General features: G+C 40.8%; 1 protein-coding gene across 15 annotated transcripts in view; it reads right to left on the minus strand.

Annotated features, from left to right (window-relative positions):
- Positions 1-12,625, minus strand: part of PKNOX2 (PBX/knotted 1 homeobox 2) — a 262,424-nt gene that overhangs the window by 3,207 nt on the left and 246,592 nt on the right. For 14 of the 15 annotated variants that reach the window (XM_042476172.1, XM_042476171.1, XM_042476165.1 and 11 more), the window contains 2 exons: positions 2,676-2,752; positions 297-475 (listed from right to left, as the gene is read on the minus strand). In XM_042476172.1, coding sequence (XP_042332106.1) covers positions 297-475; positions 2,676-2,752 — 256 coding nt within the window. The remainder of the gene's footprint in view (positions 1-296; positions 476-2,675; positions 2,753-12,625) is intronic. The other variant, XM_042476181.1, reaches the window with a different exon arrangement.

The following is a 12,625-nucleotide window of genomic DNA, read 5'->3' on the forward strand; positions in this document are numbered from 1 at the left end:
GCATGCAGTCTTCTTCCACTGTATGTTCCAATATGTTGCCAAATTTTCCCATCTGTCTTGCTTTAAATTCCCTTGTAGATTTTTTTTTTGGCCACCAGTGCTGCTCCACTACAATTTGGAAATGTGGAGGCAAATTGCAGGTGCAGCTGAGAAATGTGCCTCTGCCTCCAGGAGACTGAGGGGCAAAGTGGTCACTTCTGGAAGTTGTGCACCTGTGGCTTAAAGTATCTTGCTCAGCAGATCTACCTATACTGTGCCAATCCAACTGACTGTTCCACCCATGCACCAGTTCTTACCATCAGGGTTCGTACCAGGGTTGCCTCCTTGTTGCTGCAGCACTCCAGCAGCAATGGAGTTAGGCCAGAACCTCTGTGTTGGCCGGTGTTGGGATTTGATCTTCTTGGCTTTGGGAGCTGGGTCTGGGTTGCTTGCATCAAGCATAGGTTGCAGGATACGTCTCCGGGCATTGATAAACCTTTGCATTGGGAGAGAGGAAAAGAATATGAATGAGAAAATTGCTTTACATTTCTGGCCTGTTCAGAGATGGTATCATCATTCGGAGAAAAAAAAATACTTGCAAACACCTATTTATATGTCTTCTTATAATTAAAAATTAACTAACAATTGGTCATATTAAATAGAGGCTGGAACCCTGTTCATGACGCATGTTGTTGCAATGTCAAATAATGCCTCCATGTACCTTTAATTGTCATTGCAGATGGAAATATTCATCACCTCTGTTTGCAACATCACCCAGAAGCATCGGAGGCAAGATTGCCACTTGGCCATTTTTAATTGCCTTCATCAGTTTAAAAAGGCACACACATCACATTTACAGCAGCATTTATTTCCACTTTCATGAGGTGCCTTTTCCTTCTAAGCCTTGCACAGGTGCATTTCTTTTCCAAATATGCCCTCATGTGGTTAGATCTGGAACTGATCGTGTTTTGAAGATCTGCATAAATGTGGAATTATCTACTGCCTCAAGGCAAAATATAGCTAAAGTTGGGCTAACATTCCCTTTGAAAAAAGTTTCCTACAAATATTTACCCCTTTGAATATGGGAGCCATGTTTAAAAACTGATTTTTATGTGTGTGTGGTATTTGAATAGGAGTTGTGTGCAAATTACCCCATTGAATTTAGGATTGCTTTCCATTTTTTCCTGGCTTGCAATTTTTTTAATGAATCCTCACATCTCTCACAGAGATGCAAGATTTTCTTTGCAAATTGCCAGTCGCTGCACCTTCCAGAATGCTTAGGAGTTTCTTTTTCAAGAATGTCTTGGGAGTGATGAGATGCAACTTTCTGCTGGATGCATTTTCTGAAATCCTTTGGAAGTGTGATGTGATGCATTTTTCAAGGCATTCCAATAAGTATGGCTAGCAGGAAGGTGTGGAAAAATCCTCACAGCTCCCCAAATGCTGTGGCAACATGTCAATGGACTGCAATTTGGCTGTGTTTCTTGGCTGTGACACTCTAGTTGTAGAATGCCTTCCTCTTGGAGGTCTGAATGGCACCAATTCTAGTTTCATTCCACCACAAGGCAGAAACATAGGCTGGTATTAAACTTTCAGATTCATAAACTGGAATTATAAATCTCTATATGTTCCATATTCAGCAACACTACATTGTGACAATTGTGGCACTGTTGGTATGATTGTGAATGCCACTCCTTACGTCCACCTTAACAGCCAGCAAAAGCACCGAAAGAGAGAGGTCTGTTCAGCAGGTGACTGGGGTTCAAGAAGGATGTCATTCCAAGCCTTCTCCTGCCAGCAAGCAAGGTTATGACAATCAGAAGCAGGACCTCAGTTGCAATTCTTCATCTCAGCCTCTCTTACTGGCAGGAAGGGCCTGGTAATGTCATCCTCCTTCCAGCTGAAATGGCCTCTTTCAATGAATGCAGCTGCTGGCTGAGAAGATGGGTTTGGGAGATGGTTGCAGGAGATGCTACTTAGCCACACATTAGTAATTAAGGAGCTGACGTAGGACATTAGTGATGGCTTTTTATGTTAACCCCTTTGGGGTTTAATTGATTATTCCAGAAAGAATCATATTTAAAAAATTTTAAACTGTTTTAACTTTTAAAATCTGTTTTATCCAGTTAAATGGTTTAATATCCGCCTAGTTTCTGTAAATTATTTTGATTGTCTTACATTAGGAATAGTTTTAAACCGTTTAACTGATTTTATATGTACACTGTCCTGAGGTCCTAGGATAAAGGCTGGGATGACTTTGACAGATGAGAAAGCTGGGCCAGAACTAACAAAATGAATTTCAACAGGGGGGAATGTAGGATATTACACTTGGGTAGTAAAAATGAAATACACAGATATAGGATGGGTGAAACCTGGTTTGAGGGCAGTGCATGCAAAAAGGATCTAGGAGTCTATGGACCACAGGCTGAACATGTGTCAGCAATGTAATGCGGCAGCTAAGAAAGCTAAAGCGATTCTAAGCTGCATCAAGAGAAGCATAGTGTCTAGATTGCGGGAAGTAACAGTACCACTCTATTCTGCTTTGGTCAGACCTCACCTGGAATATCATGTCCATTTCTGGTCATCACATTTCAAGAAGGATGTGGACAAGCTAGAGCATGTGTACAGAGGAGGACGGCCAAAATGGTGAAAGGTTGGGAAACCATGCCTGATGAGGAGGTCATGATTTTACTCACCAGTTGTTGACTTGCAAGAGTGTGAGGTTTGTTTGTGCTGCTATCTGCCTCTTCTCGTCCTCTGTTGGATAAGGGTGCTGAAGAGAAAAGGAAGGGCCATTATGATTATACTGCATGCACCTTAAAGAATTATCTAGAGATCTTCTAAATAGTATTATTTGGATTAATTTGCAAAATGTTGGGCACCTCCAGGTGGGGCAAATGTGTCAGGTTGTCTGGACATTGCAGCATTTGTTGCTGAAGTTCTTCAGTTTTTCAAAAATATCCAAATTAAATTTCTGTTGTCCTGGAAGGTTTTCTGGGAGTTCCCAGCTGCAACATATCATCCCTACCTGTAAAGTGGATTTGTTTTAATTCTGAGCTTCATCAGGGAAAAAGTGTGCACTATGACACTATGGCTGGCATCTTATCAGTCGCATACTGATGCATATGTTTCCCTTATGCCTGTGTTTTGTTCTCTACAGTGCCCCAAAGCACTTCCCTTTATACAGCCTCTAAGGGCCCCTCTGCACAAGGAAAAGGTTGGACTTAAAACAATAGGACCAATTCCATGCCCATATATTTGGAACAATTGCAGTGCAAATCCAAGAAATTGCTTTGAAGAGCCCCAAAAAGAACAGAAATGAGTACCATAAATACAGGGGCAGCAACAACTGGTACAACCTGCCTGCTAAGAACTAGCACGTCTGGAGACAAGACAGGAAGAACCCTTTAAAACTGTGGTTCTCAATTTATTTATCCTTGTGAGCCCCTTTACATCTGGATGTTGCACCTCCCTGCTTGATGTAGTATATGAAGATTTTTTTTGTCCAGTGTGCATATTTTTTTACACACATTCATGTATGCTCAGTTTAACATTTTACTGTTAAACCATTGCAAGATTTCCCAAGTTTATTCTACATTTCAGACAGGAGATGGTAGCAGTGAGCTGGCTTGATATTGGACAAAGGCTCTGTAGATACCTGCTGATATTGCTTACTGAAAAACAAGCTTTACAGCTCACCGCTATGCAAGCTTCAGCATATCTTGAGATCCCCCTACCAAACTATAAGCAAGCAAACAAACAAACAAACAAACTTCAGCAATAATATGGGTCCATGCTGAGGCAGATCTAGCAGTCTTTAAAAAAGGCACCAGAACCTAAAGTACATTTTAAAAAGTTACGTGTTACCCTCCATTACCATGCCTTGGCAGCTTTCTACAGGGGCATCCCACTGGGCTTCTCAGTGCATCTGATCCCACTATGGATCACTTGTTCTGAAGTCAGAATGAGGTGCTCAGCCATTTACAGTCAGCTCAGAAGCGAGTGGCCTGTGCAGACGATATGCCAGGTGGCGCAATTGGATACCTCTGCAGACAGGTGCCATGATGTGGGAATGTTGGTTAAGGTAAGATGGGCAGCTGTGGGGCAAGGGAGCTGCACTCAGAATATCCTGGCCAGGGCAGACCAGGCCTAAGAGCCTACTGGGAAGAGCAAGATTCCCTTCCTCTTCTCTCTTCTCCTTCCTAGTGTATTAACTGAGTGTAGACTACTGTTGCATTTTGAACTTGACAGGTGCCAACTGAAGGACAGAGGATGAAGAGTGGAAGGGCAAGGAGGAGAGAGAAACAGAGACATTTTAAAAACAGTTGAAAAGGTGGGATGGCAGAAGATTCATTGAGTGTCCTTGCCAAATCCGGACATTTTGCAGACCATGTCCTCCTCATCATCATCACATGAAAAATGCTGCACAGGCAGATATGGTATTTTTCAAAATGCTTTCCTTCTCCACATGTTTCAGTATGGCCATCTCTGTCTACATAATGCAATCATTTTAAACATAATAGGAATCTAAAGCATAGTCTTCTCAAAAAGCAGTCAAGTTAAAACAGTCATGCTGATGGCAACAGTAGTAGCTGCAAAGTCAGGGTCCACTGCACAAGCAACAGGAGGGACACCTCCATGCTGGGGTGAAGGATTCATTTATGAGACGCTGGGAAATGTCCTGAAGAAAAACCACATCTCTGGCCTCTAGTGTTCTATTTCTCTGCAAAGATGCCACCTTCAGTCAGTAACCAGCCTCTGCAATGCAAACTGATAAAGGGACTCTCATTTAATAAAAGCTGCTCTTGATTTAAAGCTCCCTTGAGGAGCTACAACATCTAAGCAAAAATCTATGGCAAGTGATATTGGAGCAATTTTGCTTCCCCATGATGCTTTCCTGATGGGTTATTTCTGTCTAGGCAGAAAACAAAAGTGCTCATTGGGCATTTTAAGCCATTGCCCACAGTGAACTTGAGTTATTGTTGCAGTAAACTAAATTCCAGGGCTGCAAGCTGAGAAGTGAGGAATTTAAGGAACAGCACACAAAGCCTAATCAAAAATCTCTTGTGGCTTAATAGATTTCTTTATTTTTGTGGTAAGGAAGTTGGCTATGGGGTTTTGTTTGTACATTTCTGGTAAGATTCATTGCCTAGAGCAGCACTGTTTTGCAACGGTGCAAATATTTTGGCTTTTCTTATGTATTTTGACTACTTTTTGTTGTTCCAGAATGCTGGAAGAAGCTGAGGATGAGCTTATGTTACACTAAACTTACACTGTTATACTGTTGTTGCTGTTGATACTGTTAAACCTTTTAAGGTACATAACATTTTCTAAGTGCTGTATAGCTATTAAAAGTGTGTTTGTGTATGTGGGGGACCAGCCCCTTTTTGCAAGCTCCTCATCTAAGAGCCATGACACGAAAAAAGAAAAGGGAAGGAGGAGGGAAGAAGAATGCAAGCAGTGATGTAGCTGCTGCTTCACTGACCAATGGTGCCATTCCAATATTCTTTCTGAGAAATCAAGTCTTTAGCACTTCTAGACCTTATGACTTGTCTAGTTCTTCTATTACTGCTCTTCCCATTCCTTATTCTTATCTCTTGACTGAAGTCTCTGTTCTGTTCAATGTTTCAAAGTTGTTAAACCACCTCTCTCTCTTGTGTTTAGACATGCAGCTAGGAACGTTATTTTGACCCTAGTAGGATTTTTAATCCTTAAAATTGTGCTGACTTATCCAATCTGCACAGTGTTATTTTATGCATCTGGCTTCCATCCATTTTGTTTTAATACTTAACCATCTTATGGGGGGAAAAATTAAATGTGGGAGAAATATATATGTGGATAAATGAGCTGGGGATGGGAAAATGTGCTTATTTTGATTTCTCATTTTGATTAAAAAAAAAGAAGTCCTTTCTATGTGGAATACCATGAAAAAAATGAATTTTGATAAATGTTTCAAAAACACATCAAAATGAACTTTTCCCATTTGCACTGCTACATTCAATAGGTACAGATAGCTATTGAAAGCGTGGAGAGGATCGTGTTGTTTGGGTGTTAAACAGGAGGAGGCTCATAAATAAATGGTTTAAAGAGGTGGTGGTTTTGCATCTCTCACCCACACACTCCATTTCCCTATAAAAAGGATGCTTGCTTTATACATGAACAGACGGCCATGTCCATAAATACACACGGCTGCTCATTAAACCCAGTCTGGCCCTTATTAGGTGGGCATTCAAGTATGCGACAGAAGTGTGAATGAAACACCACCAAGAATGGCTATGAATATTTGCTTCACAACTACAGTGTCTCCCTATGCTGTCAGATGATACTTTTGCCCTTCCTGTTGTTGTGTATGCCTTCAAGTTGTATCAGACTTGTGGCGATCCTAACACAAATCTGTACATATTGCTGAAATGTCTACCCTCCACCACACCCATGTCCCTCTAATGAGAAATACCTTGGGATTTCACAGTAACTCACACACTGACTTTGGGCAATGCATTTTTTCCCCTGACTCAACAAAAAAATCGAAATAATAGAACAGTTATTTACCTGCTGTGTGATTTAATTAAAAAGCAGGCATGATGCTTTGAGAACAGAAAGATTTATTGCTTGCTCTCTCCCTTGGAAGTCTTTAAGCAGATGCTGGATAGCCATCAGTCAGGAATGGTTTGATTGTGAGTTCCTGCATGGCAGGGGGTTGGACTGGATGCCGCTTGTGGTCTTTTCCAATTCTATGATTGCACCTTGAAGCAGCAAACTATGATCTTGTAAATAGAAGAATGAACTTCCTTCAAGGCAAGCAAGCCTTGTTTCCTTCTACAACAGGGGTGGGCAACTTTTTGGTGGGCCAGGACCAACTTCCCCCAGATCCTCCTTACAAGCTGCACTCCCCCACCCAAGGAAGCCCAAATACTCCAATTTCCCTCTGCAATACCTCTCAAAATGGTGCCACTGCATAGGAAAATGGAGCCATTGGGAAGAGGCACAGGGGTCGGGGGTGTTTGTGGGTGTGGGAGTATATTCACATGTCTTCACATGTTCAGTCGGTTTTCTGCATGGTTTTGGGGAAATTATCTAAGAAGTGCTAAGAAAATTTAAGTTTTTTGAGGGCTTTCGGGGACAAGAGTGGACCTTCAAGGGATACAGTAGTGTGGTTCAGGGGCCACCTATGATCAGCAATGAATAAAGAGAGATCTCTGGTTTTTGATGAAGGAACACAAACCCTCCAATTCTCCTGGTTTGGCAGGGACAGCCCTGATTAATCTTCTGCCATCCTACTTTAAATAGGATATTTAAATATCATATTTCAGTTTCTCTGTCTTCCACCTTTCTTCTTTTGTGTTTAGATTGCTTCAGTTACTGCAAACTGAGTTCAAACTATTAATACCAATAGCATGTGCAGTAATTTCTATGCCACGTATTAGTGAACTCGGCACTCTATACGCAGTTTACACTTTGTAAGCTAATTGCCCTCAACAAGCTCAGTACCCATTTTACCAATGTACAAAAGGATGGAAGGCTGAGTCAACCTTGGAGCTCATGGGATCGAACTCACAACCTTGTGGCAGCAGTATCAGAATTTAACCACTGTGCTATCAGGGCTCCTTATGACATTTACACTCTTGCCCTTCCCAGTAGGCTCAGGCAAAAGTAAACTGCTGAAGCCTCCTCTAGCTTGTGTGTTCTTTCTTATTAATAACTTTTGCCATCCTGACCAAACTTTGATGTCTCAGTGCAATGTTGAAGGGTATGCTTTTGTCATGCTGTGGTGCAAGCTCTGCTGTTCCTCCATTCATTTGTTGTATAATGTTGGAAGATGGTATGAAAATGGATTTTATTCAAAAGTTACCACTCACAATTGGCAGGAATGGGATAATATAAGTTAATATAACATCACAATTGGTTAGATATAGAAATAACAGTGTCCAATTTTCATGGAATATTTTGAAGCTTGTGGAAACATCCATTTTTCTTTTCATGTCCCTTTAGAATATATGCCTGGCAAAAATACTGAATAGAAAAATGAGACACTGTGCTACTGTGCTCTGAAAAAGAGGCCACTAGATTGATTGTTAAATGAATGTGCATGTGCACACACACATGCGCACATGCTCCCGAAATCTGAATGTGAAAAGCATTTGGATTAAAACTACAACATAGCTACTCTGTCCTGCAGTTTCAGGGATAATTGGGACAAGAAGCCTAGAATGCCCCAGAGTCTCTTTCTAACATTGTTAATTGCATAAATCTGTATTAATTGCTGTGCAAAATAGTGCTCTGGAAAACCTGCCAAATGCCTTTTAATTCTTTGTGAAGTTGGAGCCAACTGTTGTGAATGAATGATGTCAAAATGCAGCCCTAAAGACAGTATCTCTCCTACCTCTAGGATAGTTACCTACAGCACAGACTTACAAATGAAAGAAATGAGTCATGGAGAAGGATAGCCCCCGACATGTTTAATGCAAGATTGCTTTCCACATTATATTTTATAGCCTTTCCAGTTTCTCAGGGATGTAGCTCCAAGGGTGTGTATAAAATGAGGGCATCACCTCTCCAAATGAGAATTGAGCCTGCCCCTCAAACAAAATTTTCCTTTAGTCCCCACATTTCTAACATTGCAGAAAATGAGATGCTGAAAACTATTCACATCTAGAACTCTTCTATTTGCTGTGTTCACATTGAATTGGTAGCTTTGACCATCCCTTTTCTTTTGATGCCCAAACTCTATTTGCTCAAATGAAATGTTCAGTTGCTTCAATGCTAGAAATTTGGGGACTGAAGGAAAATTTCCTTTGTGGGATAGAATGAAATTAAATAGCAATGCCCCCACCCCCTTTAGCAACAGCCAAGATCATCCAGTGGGTTTCCATGGCCAAGCCTGATCTCCAGAGTTGTAGTCCAATGCTCAAACCACCACACCATGTTGACTCTATTGTTAAATGAGTACAAACTACTTTTGTACACTGAACTCAATTTGCAGCAATTTAAACAAGCTGAGGACAAAGGGGAATAGTGAGAGGAGGGAAAATAAACTGAACATTTTTAAAGCGGCTGAAAAACTGGATGACAAAATACTAATTGGGACTGTCTCTGGTAAATTGGGACAGTTGGAGGGTATGCATTTTGTGGCTTCTGTTATAAAACAATGGAGAATCCTGGAGTGTAACACCCAAACATCTACCAGGGAACCACAACTACCTTTTGCTCACCTCTGACAGATAAGCATGCAAATTATTGAGGTGAGGAAATATGGATGGATCTATCTGCAACCAAGGATGGGAGCAAGATGCTGGCGGATCAACACACTTGAATGAGGCAACCTGAAATGGGCACTGAAGCCATCGCAGCAAATACTTGCAGAGGCAGATGTGTGGTCATTGTTCCAAACTTTGTGCACCTGCAAAAGGGCTACTGTGAATGGGAATTCTTTCATTACTGATTGGTGTGTATATACAGTACTTATAAAATCAGAAGACAGGCAAAAGTTGAAAACTCACGTATTCTGATAGAAATTTCTCTCTTGGGCACTAGGTGGCAGACAGAGTCCTAAATGTAGGAATAGCCCGAAAATCTCACAACAAACTACAGTATAGGAATATGAATTCCTTGAAAATATCCCTCAATTTCCTTCCATCTAACTATTTTCACCCCAAACAGAGTAATGGTGGTGAAGGTGGGGGGCTTAGCTGAAGGACAGAGTTCTTTCAATGAAGAAACTGTAGTAGTTGCAAAATATGGGCATGCTTTAAATATTATTGACATAGACAAAATAGGTGCCAAAGAGTTCAAAAAGATTAGCTCCCCCCCCCAAACTTTTGGACCAGCTTAAGAACTGTACTTTCTCTGTCTGACCCAGAAATAATTAAAACAGATATGAAGCAAATATGTTGAGGTACAAAGGAGTGCACAGTTTAAACAACTATCTCATATGCTTCACGCAAAAGTGCTACTGTTTAGCGGGGTGCAAGTCTTCCGCCACCGGTGATGTTTATAATCATTTAGAGCACTCTTCCCCAACTTGATGCCTTCCAGCATAGTGTTTTATTTCCCAGAGAAACTGAACCTTCTGTCCAATAGAACACACAAGTAAATTCCAGACTGTATAGAAATTGCATATAGATATTCCTATGTGCAGTTATAATCTACCAGTCTAGACCATTTATGTGATGTACACATCATATGCATGATGTATGTCATATGAGTGATGGCGCAGCACCTTAAGAGCTAAAATGAGTCCTTTGCTTTTGGATGTTCTTCAGACTCACAATGGTCTGGTGCCATCTCTTTGAGAAGAGTAAGGAATATATGGAATTAAGTAGGCTTGAACTTCTCTTGCCACTAAGTCCAGATACCTCTTGTGAGCAGGTGTTCAGACACAGGAGTAGGATCAAAACTTTGTCACCATAATTGGTGGGGATCATGCTGCACTGATGCCTGCCTAACAATTGCTACCTGCTCATATATAATAGCAGAATTTCCCACTTTCTAGTTTAAAACACAATAATAGATCAAGGAGGAAGGATGCTGTCACCAGGTGCATGCTGAACTTACTGAACAACTCTTAATTTAATTACATGTTAAGGAACTGTACTGTTCCCTACGTATTGTCATTAGGGAGAGGATGGGAACACATTAAGAATTATTTGGGCCTCGTTGCTCTGGCTTCGCCTCCCATTATTTCTGGCACCATCTTCCATTTTCATATATGGCAATTTCCCAGGTGGATCACTGTGATAGTAAAGAGAAACTCCCTTTAAAAAACAGGGTCCAAATTCCTTATGATTTATTAACACCCCTTTAGTGTTGATGAATTGGTAATTTGAGGATTTGCCAGGAAGACAGTTGTGGGTGGGCGACTACAACAATTATGCATTCTTGTACAGCAAGGTCTTGAAGACACTTCAAAATAAATCTCTTGGACCACTTCCCATTTCTTTAGCTTTGAGGAACCTTGTACTTTTATACACAAAGACTTGTTAGCAGAAATTGTAATTTGTATTATACTAACTCAATTTTAAAAACTCAGGAAGAATTGTCTATCATGCCTATTGGACAATACTGGATTGCTAAAATACGTATTGCTAAAAACAATGGCCAGTATTTTGCATTGACTACTTGGTTAAGTATACCTAACTGGCTTTTCTTGGCCTGGCCTCCCACAACCTACTTTACCAGAGAGCAGTTGCTCCAAGAGATGGTGGTCCTTTCTGTTGGTGATCAAGGTGTGGGTCGATGACATCTCCATGAGTAAGAGTGTGACAATCAGAAGAAGGACTCCTGTCTCAGTTCCTTGTTTCAGTTTTGCTTTCAGGTTGGATGGGTGTGAAGGTGGATACATCATCCATCCATACCATCCATACCCCAATAACTAGGCCATTCTCTTGGAGCAGTTACTGCCTAGTTTTGGTGGGAGGGATTTTTTGATCAAGACAAAAGTTCCATAACCGTGAACATGAATATTGCATAGTTATGAATGCGTAAATCTAGCGTATGCATTTGTAACTGTTCAACTGTATGCTAGCCATGTATTAAATTAACAAAAAAGTTTGATTTAGAAGGGGAAAAAACCCTCTGCAAAAATCAAATGGAAGAATTTCAAAAATTCAGTTTTGTAAATCTCAAACTCTGTTTTTGTAGGCACAGACAGACTTAAGAACAAGAGGTTTATGGTGGGACACAAACCATGCTTGCTGGGTGGCACTTGGTTTTGTGAATTAGACGTTTTGTGGCTCTGTTCTAATTTTTGACGCCTGCTCCCAATGTTCTTTTGGTTCCTAAATCATTCCTTCCATTTTCTGCATTCTCAGAGCCCACTATTTATGCAACTAGTAATGCTCAGCAGCAACATGTGGAGGTACATTTTGTAAAATTTTGGCCCATCCTTAAAGTGCTCCTGCTTCTCCCATTTCAGCAATTTTTAATTCATTTTTTTTGGTGGATGGGTGAGAGTAGCTTAAGGTAAAAAAAACAACATCCATCCCTTGAAATCTCAGGGCCTGGGTTGTGACTAACCTGGTAACACTAGTCCTGAACCTAAAAGAAGAGCATGTTTTTGGTAAACAACAGAAAACAAAGTTTGTAGCAGCAAAATACTATCTCCTCCTGTCTCTGTTTGCTCTAAATTGGGTGAATGAGGGCAATGAGTGGTCCAGCTGGTTGAGGGCTTCCATGTCATCAGTTCAGAAAGCATTCTCCTCACTATTGAATCTGACTAATGATCTAAGGTTGTGATACTTCGACCACAGTCACTATGTGAACACTAACTGGTCAAGTGAACTCCTCTGAGTACCTCAGCTGAGGATGAAGAAAAAGCTCTTAGGAGGGCTGGGGAAAGCAACCAGTAAGTAAAAAGGAAGGACCATTAAAGAGCTTTCAGGAAACATTTTGGTTACCATAAAAAGTATACTTTTGAAAATAAAAACCTTCAAATAATTGGGATGTCCTAGTACCAGGGACAAAGGGCTTTTCCAGATGCAGCAAAACCTTTGGAAGCTTGCAGTATTTGTTGCTGCAGTTAATCATCATCATCATCATCATCATCATCATCATCATCATCATCATCATCATCATCATCATCATCATCATCATCATCATCATCTCACCCCTCTGTGCAACACAACCGTTCTCAGTATATTTAAAGAAATAT

This window comes from Sceloporus undulatus, chromosome 6 (genome assembly GCF_019175285.1).
Source record: "Sceloporus undulatus isolate JIND9_A2432 ecotype Alabama chromosome 6, SceUnd_v1.1, whole genome shotgun sequence".
NCBI classification, from domain to species: domain Eukaryota; kingdom Metazoa; phylum Chordata; class Lepidosauria; order Squamata; family Phrynosomatidae; genus Sceloporus; species Sceloporus undulatus.